At 39.3% G+C, this 15,589-nt stretch overlaps 1 protein-coding gene across 1 annotated transcript in view; it reads right to left on the reverse strand.

The window, feature by feature from the left end:
* The window catches only part of LOC115761259 (neuroligin-3), a 49,738-nt gene extending 34,623 nt beyond the window's left edge, over window positions 1-15,115 (reverse strand). Inside the window, exons 1-2 of the mRNA XM_030702972.1 lie at window positions 14,225-15,115; window positions 3,539-3,702 (exon numbers count right to left, since the gene is read on the reverse strand). Of these exons, the coding sequence (XP_030558832.1) occupies window positions 3,539-3,702; window positions 14,225-14,952 (892 nt within the window). The 5' untranslated portion in view covers window positions 14,953-15,115. The remainder of the gene's footprint in view (window positions 1-3,538; window positions 3,703-14,224) is intronic.
* Between the last annotated feature and the right edge of the window lie 474 nt (window positions 15,116-15,589).

The following is a 15,589-nucleotide window of genomic DNA, read 5'->3' on the forward strand; positions in this document are numbered from 1 at the left end:
TATACCAGACCGAAAGTCCCGGCCCGGGACGAGTGCTCAGCCCGGAAAAGTATGCTGCATAAAAGGCGCAGGAGATTTATTAAGAACTTGATGCGTGCGTGTGTCTGTGTGTGTTTGGTGTGTTCATGTGTGCGCTGTAAAAGCATACTTTCCACTTTGCATATCATATTTGTGTATAAAGTGTAAGCCCATAGCCAACCGTTGTCTGGAAAAAGTTTCATTAATTTTGACATTAGGCGAGCGGGTTTTTTTATTTTTACTTTGCTTATTCTTTCTTGATTTTGACTTGTCTACTTGTTATTTTTCTTTTGTAAATTTATCTGGCAATCCATTTTGACATGACAGCCAAATAAATAATGATTTATTTGCGCCTGACTAAAGGTAACCCGTGAGCCGGAAAGCCACGCCCACGTTAACGACTCCCACTCAGGCTCATTATGTGTATTGGCTTTGTTGCGGCGGCAAATGGCCTTAAACTGTCAAAATTTTATAAATTTGCTGCTTTGTTAGGATTTATAATCTTTAGAGCTGATAACGGAGTCTGAAGGATGGCCACTTGGCATTTACATTGACCCTTTCGCCGTAGTCAAGTTATTTAGAGAGCCCTTAGAGATTTAAATCAGTTTGTGCGTAGTAGAGCATTTTAATAGTCTCTCTTTATGTAATTGCCCAGCCAAATATTTAATTTTCCCACTTAGTTGCCAGGCACAACGCTCAAGGCTCAATTATCTGCCCTTTAAGCACGCATTGAAATGAAGAAAGAAACCAAAAAATAACTTAACGAAAGAAAACCCAAATCCAATTTGAATCCTTCGTCTGCCTCGGGACAGGCTCGACAGTCATTGAACAATTTATCATAATTTCTCATAAATTCTAGCAATTCAGCGACCAGACAACTCATCAGGACAGGACCCGGCTGCTCTGCGTTAAACGTAATTTTTGCTACATATACATGTACATGTCTGGCATCGAAGACAAATTTCAGACAAATGTAAATTTTTGTCATACTTCAACGATTTTCAGGTGAATATAGATAGAATTTTCCACATTTTTTATGCTCAGCTCAAATCGTGCGTCGACATTTTCTTTACCATCTTTGCCCTTTTCAATCACTTTTCTTTTTTGTTTGTTACCCTTTGACCTGCCGTAAAAACCGGTTAATATGAAGTTTTCTTGTCGCGTATTGTAAATATACTTATTTCTTGATGTATTACAAATTTTACTTGCTCATTTTGCGTATTATGTCGGTAATTGGTTGTTTTTCTGCGTGTAATCAAAATTTAATTTACTTTTTCGAGCTGAATAAAATTCCAAACATTGACATACGAATTTCCACAAATTATAATAAGGCTTATGTTATGTTGGATTTTTTTTTAATATTTAATGTATCAAATGCTGTTTAACAGACTGAATACTTTGTGTATATACTTAATCTTATTTAATTTGTTTTAAGCAAACACAATTAAATGAACGCCAATAAAGCAATTTTGTGGAAATACTTAGCAGCAAATTTAAAATACAATATTAACAGTGTATAAGCTCAGCAAATATATTAAGTACGCCTTTACAGTCGTTGGGTAAAGCGCATGGCTGCTAATTGATTTCATAGTTGATCGCAGTGCTGCCAGCCATCGAAATCAAGGGGCCTGCAAATTGTGTATAGCTGACTGCTAGCTTGATTGACTGACTGACTGACTGACTGACTGACTGGTAGCCTGATGGACTGCACGAGCGGCCGTAAAGTGGCTGACGCGCTGTGGCTGAAGTCTTGTCAGCTAGTGAAGACATTTCCCTTACTGCTGAATTGTGTATTAAATTTTACTTCTAATGTGCTGTTAGACAATTGAATTTCCCGGCACTCCGTCTATCTCCCTAACAAGCTATTCCACTCCCATATCAACGAGTTCGGAGAAGCAGGTGCCTTGCCGCAACTGCCGCTGATAGCTTCCATTAAGTCTGCTTCTCAGTGGTCCGACGTGTTTGCTTTTTTCCTTTTTGCCTTCCCTTTACGCTTTAATCAAAATGTAATTAACGACCATGTCGAAACCCGGCGATTGCAGCTCTTAGCCAGATGCACCAAATGATTGACTGACGTTGAGTCTAGGCAACTGACAGGGAGTTCTTTTATAGCCATGTCAAGTTAGTTAAAGGTAGCCCCAAAAATGTTTCCGTTTTGGTTTCTATAATCTAATTGCTGCCTGTTTGGCAAATTGGTTTCATTTATGACGGACTGCTGGTACTTAACATGGTGCTGTGATCAGCCTAATTTGACCACACCCAAGTCCGCATTCTTGTCGCTTATTAATATTCTAGCGCTGAAGCGCTTTTTAAATCATTGACGAAATCTATTTATTGAGGGCAAATCGTTTTTTTTTTTCATATTTAATTAAAAGAATAAAATAATAATATACAAGATGATCTCGTGCATAACCTTAGACCTAACATGAAATGTAAAATAGCATTATTGATAACATAGCCCAATTTACATACAGTTGCCAAGCTCGAGATATAAAACATGAGACAGCAGACATAACGCACACAGTTAGCATGAGTGAACTTTAATCTATGTTGAACTTATAATCTGAATATCCTTTAGAGATTTAACATAATATGTGAAATAGCATAGCTGATAAACGAGCATAATTTAGATAGATAGATAGATAGAAAATGGGAGTTAGCAGTTTGCACATCAGAAGAAAGTTAACATGAATAAATTCTTACCTATGTTTTACATATAAGATGAATATGATTTAAGGATTTAATTTATTTTAAATATGAATTTTAGTGCCCAATAAATATGCATATAGGCACATATTAATGAAATAAGAAATACAATAACTATGAGCATTCCTATATCGCTTTTATTTAAAAAATCCACTCTTCAATCCACTGTTGTCATAAAGCAAAAAGAAAAAGAAGATAATCAGCTGGCAGACGCGTAAATGGATGAAATGTCCACAGGGACAGACAGACAGACGGACAGACAATGGGACTATACGTTTTTGCATAAATTTGGCCACTTTGTGTTGTTCCTTAACATTTTGTGTGGCTTCTTTTCTTTTTTTTTGCCTGCCCAACAGCTTAGCAAATTCTTTGGCGTTTGAAAAATGTGGAAACATTTGTCCATTTGCGCGATACGGATAGGAACGAGCTAACCAAAGCACCAAGCAAAAAATGTACGTGCAAAAAAAAGAAAATGGAAAACTGAAAACTTTAGGAAAGCTGACCCTTTTCTGACATGCTTGCCGCTGGCCTTTGGGATTAGTGGGTAGCGTTTGGTGCGGGGCAAAGCTGAAGAAAAATTGAAACAAGTTACCCAAACCATTTTCGTGCCGCTTACCGCTTGCCAATTTATTCAAATGCCTCACAAAGTGCTAAATAAACAAGACTGAAAAATGCCTAGGCCAGCAGGGCATAGTAGCGATGCCGAGGAAACTTTCCATAGCATGTGCGTCATTTTTCTTGGTTTTAGGCTCAGAAAAAATAAGTGATAGCATACTTAGCCGAGGCTTGGCCTCTCGCTCGCACGCGCACTCACCTTGTATGGGCACATAAATATTTAGATAAAGACAATCCTCTGATTGATTTTGCAGATAGGGCAGCAAACGCTTCAGATACTCCAAACGACCCTTGGGCATGCGCTCCATCGCCGCGGTTTCATTGTGTATGTCCGGCAGGCGTTGCGGACAGACTGGACTGAATCTGCAAGTAAAGCATAAATGGGATGAAAAAATAAATGCAAAACATTTTTTTTTCGTGACAGATTTTATTTTTATTTTTTGCTCGTTTTTTTTCAAAAGGTTGCGAAGGAAGCTTATTTGTTATGCGAAGCGTTCCCAGTCGTCGTTATAAACAGATTAATTTGCTTGCATTGTGTAATCTTTGCCGTTGCGTTACAATTTCTGTCATCAGGCCATAATAACTTTTTGATTTGAGCCGACAAAGTTTTTGGCGCTTTAATTTATTTTTGGGCCATAGTGGCCAAAAGCTTATTTTGCCAGTTTGCGAAATTGGTTTTCGATTTTGATCCCAACTGCCATCTCTTCTTTTCCGCTTTGTCTACTTGAATATCAACATTTACTGCATTTCTCTGCTGTTTTTGGCTATGTCATGCAAATGGCAACATCAACGCTTGCGTTTTCCACTTGCCATTTTGGCCTTGTGCTCATTTATGACTGCGCCTTTTGCCACACCTCCATACCCCCACACACTGTCAATATTTGCCTTGAACTCGCTGCGAATTCGAAGTATTATTTGTTTTTAATCTGCCGTGTGACAGGCATCAAACTAAGTAGCCTTAAGCCCCAAACGAGCCAAAAGCGTGCTTGTGTTTGACATCCGAACAAATTGCAATTTGCAAAGTGTTTTAGTTTAACTCGAAAATGTCCGCTGTCTGCTCAATTTGTGGCCGAGAACTCTGTATATTGTGCTTAATAAAACGGCGATCAATTTTTTAAATTTAATTTTGGGTAATACTTGGACTTTTTAAAAATACAATTAATATGCCTTCTTTCATTTCAATTAGTTTTCATAATTGTTATTTAATAAATCAGCTCAAATTTGCTTCTTAACATAACACTGTTAACAATTTTATTAACTTAACATTTTATGTATGTGGTTAAAGTTGATCCCCACTTGCTCTGTTATGTTAATGTTAATATTTGAGATGTTATTAACAAAAAACAAGTCAGAGGTTGAAGTCGAAGAAGAAGAAGTAATCTACGCGCTCGTTTGCTTTTGTAGTAATAAAGATTAATTTAAAAAAAAAAATTTGCGTTTGCAGGGTTCTAACTCGCAACTGACTGCATAACTTGTCTCTACTCAACAGCCACACCAGCCAAAAAAAAAAAATTGGTGGGCAATACAAGTTGGGTTATTAACTTGATTTATAGCTCTGCGGTAGTAGCGGGGAGGTGGCGATATGTATAAAATGAAAGATACTTGATATATTTATACTATTCTAGAATAAACATACAAATTTTTGAGACTCTATCTCTAATAATATACCCAAATTGCTTAAAAACAGGCTTTCGAAATCGATATTTATCGATTACTTGGGATTACTAGGGAGTAACGCTGGGTTGCGTTTTATGAAATTCACATAGAATCTTGACACCATCACCCCCCCCTCCACCTCTCACCCACCCACCCACCTTCCACAACCCACCCAACTATTCCTCACTAACAAAGGCAATATTGTCTTTGTCACTAACGTTTTGCAATGCTTTGATATTTAAGTAATATGTTTTCGTTCCCATTTTCGCAAACCTGTCTAACTCATCAAGTTGCGCTTGTTTGGGGCACATCAAATTGTCATAAAACGAAAATCAATGGAGGCATTAAAAATTTCATTTTCGGGCATGTCTATGTGAGTCGAGGATCCATTATGGCAAACCCGAGCCCATGAAAAAGCATTAACATTAATGACATTGCGAAATGAGAATTTATTTTATTTAATTTCGTGCAACTTTTTTTTGGCGTCTTTTGGGTTACTTTTTTTTTATACCCTGAACACATTAAAAATGGGTATAAGGGTATATTGTATTTGTGCAAAATCCAAATGTATGTAACAGGCAGAAGGAAGCATCTCCGACCCCATAAAGTATATATATTCTTGATCAGCACCAATAGCCAAGTCGATCTAGCTATGTCCGTCTGTCTGTCCGTCTGTCCGTCCGTCCGCATGTTTGAACTCAACGATCTCAGAACCTATAAGAGCTAGAGACTTGAAATTTTAGATGTAGGTGATCCTACTTCCCGCGCAGATCGAGTTTGTTTTCGATAATCGATAACTTACTCCGTTTCTAAGCAATCGATAAAAATCGATATCGACATCCTGTTTTTTTCAGCAAATTGGGTAAATTATAAGAGCTAGAGCCACCAAACATGATATGTTGCTTCTAGAATATTATAGATATTTCAAGTATCTTTCATTTCATACCTATCGCTACCGCTACCACCCCAGAGTTATAAATCAAGTTGATAACCCAACTTTTGTTGCCAACCAACTTAAACCACAATTTAAATACAATTGATTTTTTCAGAATACACAAGTATTCTATGGTACAATAAGATATACTGTATAAAATTTCATAAAGATCGGTTAAGAAAAACCAAAGTTATATGCAACTGCGCAATTGAATGGGTCAGCAGCTTTAAGAATTTCTGTATACATGTACACACACACATTCATGCGCGTCTGCTTCGCATTCTAATAGCATGGTAATTGCATCTTTTTTTTGTAATGTTATTTTAGTTCCTTTTTTTTTTTATCATAAGTACTTAGTTGTTGGTGTGGCTGTTGAGTAGAGGCATAGAAAGTGGTGCGGTCTGTCGCGAGATCGAGCCCTACCAAGGGAACTTTTTTTTATTAATTTAGTTGGTGTTGGAGGGTTCAGGGTATCCCCTAGTTGGGAGCTCCCGACTAGAACCTCTTACTTTTTTTTTTTTATTTGAGCCCCCTCCAAGAATTGGCAAAATGGCCATGCAGTAAAACCGTGACCCCTTGACCCCAGCATTTTAATGGACGCTTGTGGTGGCCGTGCGATTGCCTTAATAATCATTAACTTTATGGTTAAACAATAAGGCAGGTAATAAAAGTTTAATTTTCGGCTTCATTTCGCCGTTGCCCGCTAAATGGCCAAAAGAAGTTGCAACCGGGCGACTGCCCTGGCCGCAGCTAAGAGACATCTAAAATATTAAAAATAATGAAAGTGAAAAGTTTGAATGGCGCCAGTTGAGAGTGCTAGTTATTGTTGTTGTTTTCTTTCGCTTTTCCACTTATCCGCTGTCGAACACGCCCCTCCCCAGTACCACCCAGCACGCCCATTCAATACTGTACAACTCTCGGCACCAGCTACAAGCTCGTAAAAGCCACATTTTGAATTTTTAATGCTGCCAGCCGTGCACCCTCACCCCCCCGCACAACCCGTGCGTCCGTTCAACTGCTGCCCCGCAGTAGCGTGGAAATGTGCTCAGTTTTCAAGTGGCAGCGATCTTGTTTATGCGACTTTTCTGTACTGCCCCATCCCCAGTCACTTGCGTCGCCCCCGCCAGCGCTTGGAGCTGCGCTGATAAGCTAGCTCTCAGGCAAGAGTAATGGGAATTAAGCTAATAAAATGGGCGGGCCAATTGAGGTCACGTCAGTTAGGAAGCTAGCAAAAGGGTTGCGGCTAGTGATTCGCTATTCCTGATTTTTACTGCGGTGGGAAATGTTCGGAATTTGAGTTGACAACTCTGCAAAGTTTTGAATTTACTTATAAGAGCTTGTGTCATACAAACTACGTACGCCGAAAGGGTTGTCATTTGATAAAAGCTTTACTATATAAGGGTTTATTTTGTTGTGCAATTATTTTATAGACAGTAAAAAACGTTTATACTGTTAGGAGGCATATTCAAAAAATAAAGCACATTATGTTTCAAACAATAATGGAGTTGCCTGGGTGGTTGACTAAACTGGATCTGATTTTACAGAGAGCATGGTGTGGAGGATATGTCTAAAAAGCCATTCTAAAGGTTCGAGAATTTTAATAAAAATACAACAGTCGGTTTATTTTAGGGATGTTAGGAGCTTGTTAAATAGTTTTTCATATTTATAAGAACTAAAGAACATTTAAGCAAACTATATTTTCGTTTTAAATTAAATTTGAAATTTCACAATCCTTCAAAATGCTTAAGACAATACGTATTTAACAATGAATTTTTGATAATGTTGTGCTAAGGAAGACGGGAGGTATAGTCATGTCTTTTTTGTGTATGCATATCTAAAAGTCTTAAGCGTATATGTGCGCACACTCTTGACTTGACTGTAATGTTTTTTCAGGCTATTGTCAATTTAACTTTGCATTTTCACAAGATAATTAAACAATTAATATTTAATTTATGCACATATATGTCAACCGCAAGAAGTAATTGCAATCATAAACATTGAGTTCTAACGAGCAGAGTTGCCTAACTTTAATATGATTGTCAGGAGTTTATTGAATTAAACATTATATATGTTTATTCGCTGTTTCTGTAACCAGCTATAGCCTACAGCCAGACCTGATGCTTTGACAAGTCACGCGTGTGCTACGACCACCGGCAGCACACACAAGCTGCCCCAGCTGCTGCCTACCTCGCCAGCAACGCACCTCAATTGAAATGGTTGTTGTTGTTGCTTAAAAATAAATTTTACAACCACTTTGCACTTTGGACGTCATGAAGCTTTTGCTTTTAGCGCAAGGATTATAAAATACAAGCGGATTAGCAGCGACAAGCTGCGTCCTGGCAGGCTACCTGTTAGCAACACCGCCACAACCGATTCCCCCACCGGTAAAATGTAAAAAATCGCAGTTAAATGCGAGAGTTTTATGTATGACGCTTGGACGTTTTTAATAAAAACAAACGTTGGGAAAATTCAGCTTGCGAAAAACTCAAGCTTATAGTATTCCTTATAAAAAGCACCTTAATGAGTGCTCCACTTGAAGGCTGTCAGTGGTGCAAGCATTTTGCAAGCATATATATATAAAAAAGAGAGAGAAAATAAATTTGTGCCCATCATTAAAAACGTTAATTCCAATTTGAGTCTCAAGTGCGGTGCGCAAGTCACCGCAAAGGAGGGAGGAATGGATGTTTAGGGGTAACTGTGTGTGGCACCACCATGGTGGTGCTGCTGCATAAATTGCTCTTGCCCAAGGTGGTTTGCCTGTGTTTGTTGTTGTTATTGCCCTGTAAATGAAATTGCGAAAATTCATTTTAAATTGGATTTTATTTAATTTGACTGCGGCAGCAAAGCTTTATGCGTGAGCAGCAGGATGCGGGGGAGGGAGGGTGTGGTGCTGTATTGGGGAGACGGTGGCTGGGCTGCCAATCTAATTTGTGAACAGGTAGCTGGCCGACGATGACGAGGGCGAGACTTCTGGTCCGTTGCCCGCAGGTAAAATTAATCTATTTTGCTTGACGTGGCCGCAATGTCGCATATCATTTTCGCTATAGCCCCCCACCCAACACCATCACCATCAACTCCATCTAGCTCTATCTATATAAATATCTTAACTTGTCTCTGGCGCATGCATTTTTCCGCTTGACTGAGATTATGCTGTCCTCCTCTGTCCTCCCTGTCTGTCTGTCGCCGACTTCTTCAAGGCTGTGGTTCAGCTTGCCACAATGCGTGTCACCCACCACCAGCTGCCGCACCACCCTTCTTGTTCTTTTGTCACCTGTCCACATACAGATTATGCGGCACCATGACCCCAAACTGTCGCCCACTTTGCGGCCAGCCGGAATGCCAAATTGCATGTGTCAGGGGGTCTACAGTATGTCCTGTGCGTGCTGACCTGTGTGCTTCTAGCGGTTTGATTTATATGCATGGCATGTTCTTTTTTTGCTTTGTGCCTCGCTGCAAAAACTATAAATTGTTTGTTTCCCACGAAGATTCAAATTTACGCGCTTGTTTGCTTGCGTAAAATGATAAGCGACAAGTTATGGGCAGGAATCGATCGGCTTCAAACTCATTTTCGTAGATCTTTGCTCAAATTCATTCGAGGGGTGTTTCGCAGTTTTCGCAAAATCTTAAATGCTTCGGTAGAAATGCGATTCAAAGCTTTTTTGGGCGAATTCGCTTTAAACTTATTTTTAAAGCTCTAAATAAGAACTTAATGAATACGTGTTCCAGCAATTTGGGAAATTCCACCCACAACAGTGGTAAATTGGCGGAATACAAATGTATTAAAGTTGTTTGTTTACCGACCAATCTGTTATAAAATCATTTTCAAAGATCTTTTCCAAAACTCATTTCAGGGTTGTTTCGCACTTTTTGAAAAACCCATCCCTTCTTGATGGAAATGGGTGTCAAAGATTTGGTCTGTGATGTTTCGCGCTTAAATTCATTTCCAAGGATCCTTGAGAAACATCATTTGAGACCTGTTTTACATTTTTCGCAGAATCAAAGCAATTCAAAGATTTTTTTGGTGTTGTTTAAATTTTTTTCCGATTTGCTTTAAAATTATTTTCAAAGCTCTACATAAAAACTTTATGGAGACGTGTTTCAACGATTTGGGAAATTCCACCCGCAACAGTGGTAAATTGGCGGAAAACGATTGTATGAAAGTTGTTCGTTTACCGTCCGATCAGTTATAAAATCATGTTCAAAGCTTTTTGAGAACATTTATTTATTACGTGCCACGGGCAAGGCCGGGTTATACCGATAGTTAATAACAAGCTCGTGGATAATATGCAAAGCGCTTTAGGTTAGTTCGATATTGGAGATTTTCATAGAGCTATGCTGATTTTTATACCCTTGCAGAGGGTATTATAATTGTGTCGTGAAATGTGTAACGCATTGAAGGAGGCATCTCCGACCTCATAAAGTATATATATTCTTGATCAGCATCAACAGCCCAGTCGATATAGCCATGTCCGTCTGTCTGTTTCTATGCGAACTAGTCGAACTGTTGCACGCACCACATATGTCAAAACCAGCTGGATCGGACCACTATATCATATAGCTGCTATAGAAACGATCGGTCGAAAATTAAGTTTATGTATGAAAAAACATTTTGTTTATCAAGGTGTCTTGACCAAACTCAGCATTTATTAGTTTTACTAAGCTCCTCATATATACGCAAAATCTTATTAAGATCGGACCACTACATCATATAGCTGCCATAGGAACGATCGGTCAAAAATTAAGTTGTTGTATGAAACAAATGTTGTTTTTCAAGATATTTTGACCAAACTCGGCATTTATTAGTTTTACTATACTACTCATGCAAAATCCTATTAAAATCGGACTACTTTATCATATATCTGGAACGATCAGTCGATAGCTAGGTTTTTGATTAAAAACCTTGTTTGTTTATCAAGATATCTTGACCAAACTCGGCATTAACTATTTTCCCTGTGCTTCTTAGATACGGGCAAAGCACTATAAGCATTATGAAAAGGTTGGGTCTGCAAGGGTATTAGATCTTCGGCGTGCCGAAGATAGCCTTTCATTCGCGTTATGCATTGCTTTTAGGTTTAGAGCTCGGTGTTGTATAGCGACTTATAAATATCAACTATGGCAATAGAAGAAAACATACTTCGAAAGGCACGTAACCAGGTTTCACTGTTCTTTTATCAAAGCCCTTCCCTGTACTTTCTCTTCCGATTGCTCCCACGGGTAACCTCACCCTATCAGTGAAAAGCTATAAACACCTTGCCGTCCTTATCAAATATAATTTTTGCTTAACGTTTAATAGATTTTAAACAAAATGCTCGAAACAAATTGCATCAATTCCTTATTACTAGAATTATTGTCTAGGTCTTTATAAGTCTCTTTATCTTAAGAGTTGATATCAAAACCTTGCCGAACTTCTATTCCTCTTGCTTTGAATCTTGTCTTCTGCAATCAATTTTATTTTATAAGAAAGACTCAAATTAAGCCTTAGTCATTGGGCATCTTTACTCTTGTTGTTTGCAATGTTTGCCTGAATACATTTTTTAAGAGCGCCCTTAAAATGAAATAAACATGGTATTTTACCCTGGAAAGCCATTTGCCTATTCATTTATTTCTTACTTTACCCAATGCTAATAACATTTAAGTACCGTCGATGGCAATTGCTAGAGGCTTGGACCACAAAATACGCCGAAATGTATCCATTTTCGCATTTGGCTGCAAAGCCGGCTAATGATCTTTTGTACCTTGAGTCTGAATGCCTGGCTGACATTGTCTGATTCTCTGTCCGACTGTCGGTGCGTCTATTCCTTAGTCCGTTGATGGTCCAAACAGCCTTATTACGCCGACGTGCTGAAAAATCTGTGGAACATTACTCAAGCAGTTTATTGGCCTGCCAGCCTGAAGCTGTCAACAGGCCCTCAGCAAGGCTGCTTGAAAAATAAAGACGCGACGTCGCGCGCTCCATTTCGGCAAAAGACGACGACAAAAAACTTCCAAACAGAACAGACACAGTCAGAGAAATCTCTGTTTGCTGACAATTGCGATGATGTCAGCCGAATTTTCGTGGCTCAGCAGCAGCAGGTGCCGCACAGCTCGTTTTGGGGGCAACATTCATCAAATTTGGCCCAACAGTATTTTTGAAAAAATATATTTATTTGCGGAGCGCTGATTTTAAGCCTCCTTTTTCATTAGCCAGCAAAAAAGAAGCATATACTGGCAGGACTGCAAACTCAAATAAGGGCTAGTATAGTTTAAATACCCTATCGTAAATATTCATTGAGTGCATTTGGGGCTGATATATGGAAGAACTCTGTTATAAAGGCTGACAATATTCTATCAATGGTTAACCAAAGAAACTTATATTCATTTCCATGATAACTGATAAAATAATCAAAGAGAACTTATAAGAATGAAATTAACTTTAGAACGAAACAAAACGAACTTATTTTTCTGAACATAGCTTAGCTTAGCATGTGTTTCTTTAATAATATAAGAAAAATATAATATTTATAATTTAATATGCTGTGAACAACCAGCTAAGGAAACAGAGAGATAGAGCGAGGGGTCGTGAGGGTAATATATTTTGCATTTTATTTACTCATGTACTTAAAAAGATCGCAAATGGTTCAAATACCCCTTGTTAGAGTATAGCTTAAAAAAAAGGCAGCGAAACGTAATGAAACGGGAAAAAACTTTGGGCCGGCGCCCTTTCGGAAAGCACACCATGTGGCTGCAGGACAACGGTGTCCTGGGAATCTTTGTGAATAATGATTTACCACTTGGGAGCGTTTGTAAATTAGATGCCTCGACTTGTTATTGCTGTTGTTGTCGTTTTGGTTGTTGTTGCCATTGTTGCTCGAGTGTCGCAGCCGACGCTGCCGGCAGCGTAAATATTTAATTTGTGTAACATTTCAACCGGAAACCCCAGCGAGTCAGTTGACCTTTGACTTACAACGCCTATTGTCATTATTATTGCAAGTCTGCCGTATTTCGTTTTCTTTTTTTTTTTGTTAATATTTACGTATTTTTGGGGCTTTGGCAGCGCACTCGACAATAATGAGCCAAGTTAATTGAGGTGACAATTGCCCGGCAACGGCTGCGCTCTCGACCCTCTCGAGTGGCCGCTCCTTGAGTTATGGCATTTTGATCATTTTATGTACTTTCGGGTACACGCGACAACGTGCCTCAAATTGCACCCTCTTCAGCGCCGCCGGGGGCAGCAGACAGCCCAGGCGGGCTCAAGTAACTGAGAAATGATTTAACGCATTTAAATTGACTGAGCATTTGCATTGGGGTTTCTTTTTTTGTTTCAGGCAACATCAAATTTGTTAGACGAGGGTACGTTCAAGCAGCTAGAAATAGAATTTTTGATTGCGAAAATAACATCAGCTAAATGACAGATTTTATTTAGATTTTAAAAAGGACTCAATTATAATGACCCTTTCAAGGGGTAAGTCAGCAAACTGAAGAAGAAAACTTATTTAAGTACAGCAATCTTGCTTAAGAGGAGCTTAAGTAGGGTAATCGGGCTACTCGGCTATCAGTAATTATTTTATAGGGTAGCTTGCGCATATATATTCTGATTTTAAGCAGACTTTTAGAGCGCCCACAAGAAACATTTGGATGGTCTTCAAACATGCGTTGTGCCAGTGTTTTAAGCCATTCTAAAGGCATTTTTAAGCCTTCTGTGTTGTACCAAATATTTATTTCTGCGTGTAACCAAATTTGAAATAGTCTTAAATTCGATTTGAAGCAATTTTAATCACACTTTAATCACAAAGCAGTAATATTTCTGTGTTTTCGTCTTAAGTCCATCAATTATTAATTATATTGAAATCAGCTTTAAACTTTAATTTTAAGATCCCGTTGGAATCAATAATTTGGCTTAAATATATTTTTTTACCAACTTGAAACATGTTTTCACACGGCCTTCAAACAGTCTTTAAAGATTTTTAAAGCAGTCCCGAACCGGTTTAACCTAACGAGCCCCTATTTAAAACCTTATTTATTCAAATTTATACCTAATCCCAAATGGGCTGCGAAGCGCATGTCTCAGTTAGCTAGTTTACCCCAAAGTAGTTGCTCAGCCGTCGCACGGGTCGTATGATTAACATAAAAGCGCGTCAGCTCATAAACTTTACACATACACATCCGGCAACTGAAAATTTATGCGAAAAACTTTCTAAGGACGGTTGCCTTGGACAGGACACACACATATGTACATTCGCAAACACCTTACCAAAGAGAGAACCAAAGAGAGAGCCATTTAAAGTGTAGGAACCGAAGCTGTTGGGTTTGACTTACCTGTCCGCCTTTTTGACGCCCGACCACATGGCAGCTGAGACGGGCGGCATAAAGCGTAAATTGCCAACGGGCGGCGAGGCGTAGGGTATGCCGCGATACGCCTCAACCGGATCCAAATGACGCCCATCTAATTGGACAATTACGCCCGAGATGGCGCCATTGCGTGTGTGAATGATGCGCGATGAGAGTTGTGCGGGTAACTGATCATGATTTATGTTGTTATTGTTGTTGTTATTGTTGCTGTTGCTGGAGCCGCTGCTGCTGCTGCTGCTACTGCTAGTTAGTCGAGTGCTGCGGTTGCTGCTCGCCGTGGCCGATGATGAACTGCTGCCACCGCTGCTGCCGCTGCCACTGCTGCCGCTGCTACTGCTGCTGCTGCTAGTCGATGTGGCAAACGATGAGGAGGCCGAGGATGATGAAGTGAGCGATAACGAGGGCACCGCGCTGGCAGTGGCCGTATTTGTAGTGGCGCCTGTGCTGCCTGTGGCGCTGCTGGAGCCGATCAATACGAGGCCGCCGCTGCTGCCGCTCGCTACGCTGCGATTGGCCGAGTTGTTGCTGTAGCTGATGCCAGCGCTGTTGCTGCTGCGGCATGCACAGCACAGCAGCAACAAAAGCAGCAACCGAGTGTCAAATCTGTTCCCACATGGTTTTCTTCTTGCTCTGGAGAGTGTTTTTGCAGCTGTTGCTGGCGGCAGTTGTCGCTTCAATTGCAGCAACATTACCATTATTAATATTGGTCAAAATGGCGTTGTTGCAATGTTGTTGCTGACGTTAAAGTACTTTTGTTGCTGCTGCTGCTGTCTGCTGTCTGTTGCTGTTCCTGTTGTCGTATAATTGACCGCAACAGCACTGTTTGTGGCGTGACCCCGTTTCTTTTTTTACTGTTTTAACCGCTTGCTTCTGTTTTTTTTTTTGTTAAGATATTCGCGAAAATTATTGTTATTTTTATTTCGATTCAATGGCTGCTGCAGCGAACTGGAAAGAGCAGAGATGCACACATAACCATTATTAATAGGTCAGTCTGGGCATATATATTTTTTTAAATCATACACTTTTTTTATTTAAAGTTTAAAAAAATTCTTTACTTTTATGTCAGCAAATAAATGCTGTAGGTTTCTCGCTGCTAGCTGCACCACATACAAATGTTTCTTATCGATATTTTTATAATTAAAGGAACTGAAACATATATCAATCATAATAACTAACGAATAATGGTCTACACCATACTATCAGAGTGAAAACCAATTTATAAGCATGATATCCGTAAGACAACCCCATCACCTCAGATATTGTGAAAGAAGTGAATTAATATAAAGAGGTAAAGGTCATTAATATCGATAAGATATGGATTAGCGAACTTTT

This window comes from Drosophila novamexicana, unplaced genomic scaffold (genome assembly GCF_003285875.2).
Source record: "Drosophila novamexicana strain 15010-1031.04,08,12 unplaced genomic scaffold, DnovRS2.1 tig00000485-arrow-pilon, whole genome shotgun sequence".
Lineage (NCBI taxonomy): Eukaryota > Metazoa > Arthropoda > Insecta > Diptera > Drosophilidae > Drosophila > Drosophila novamexicana.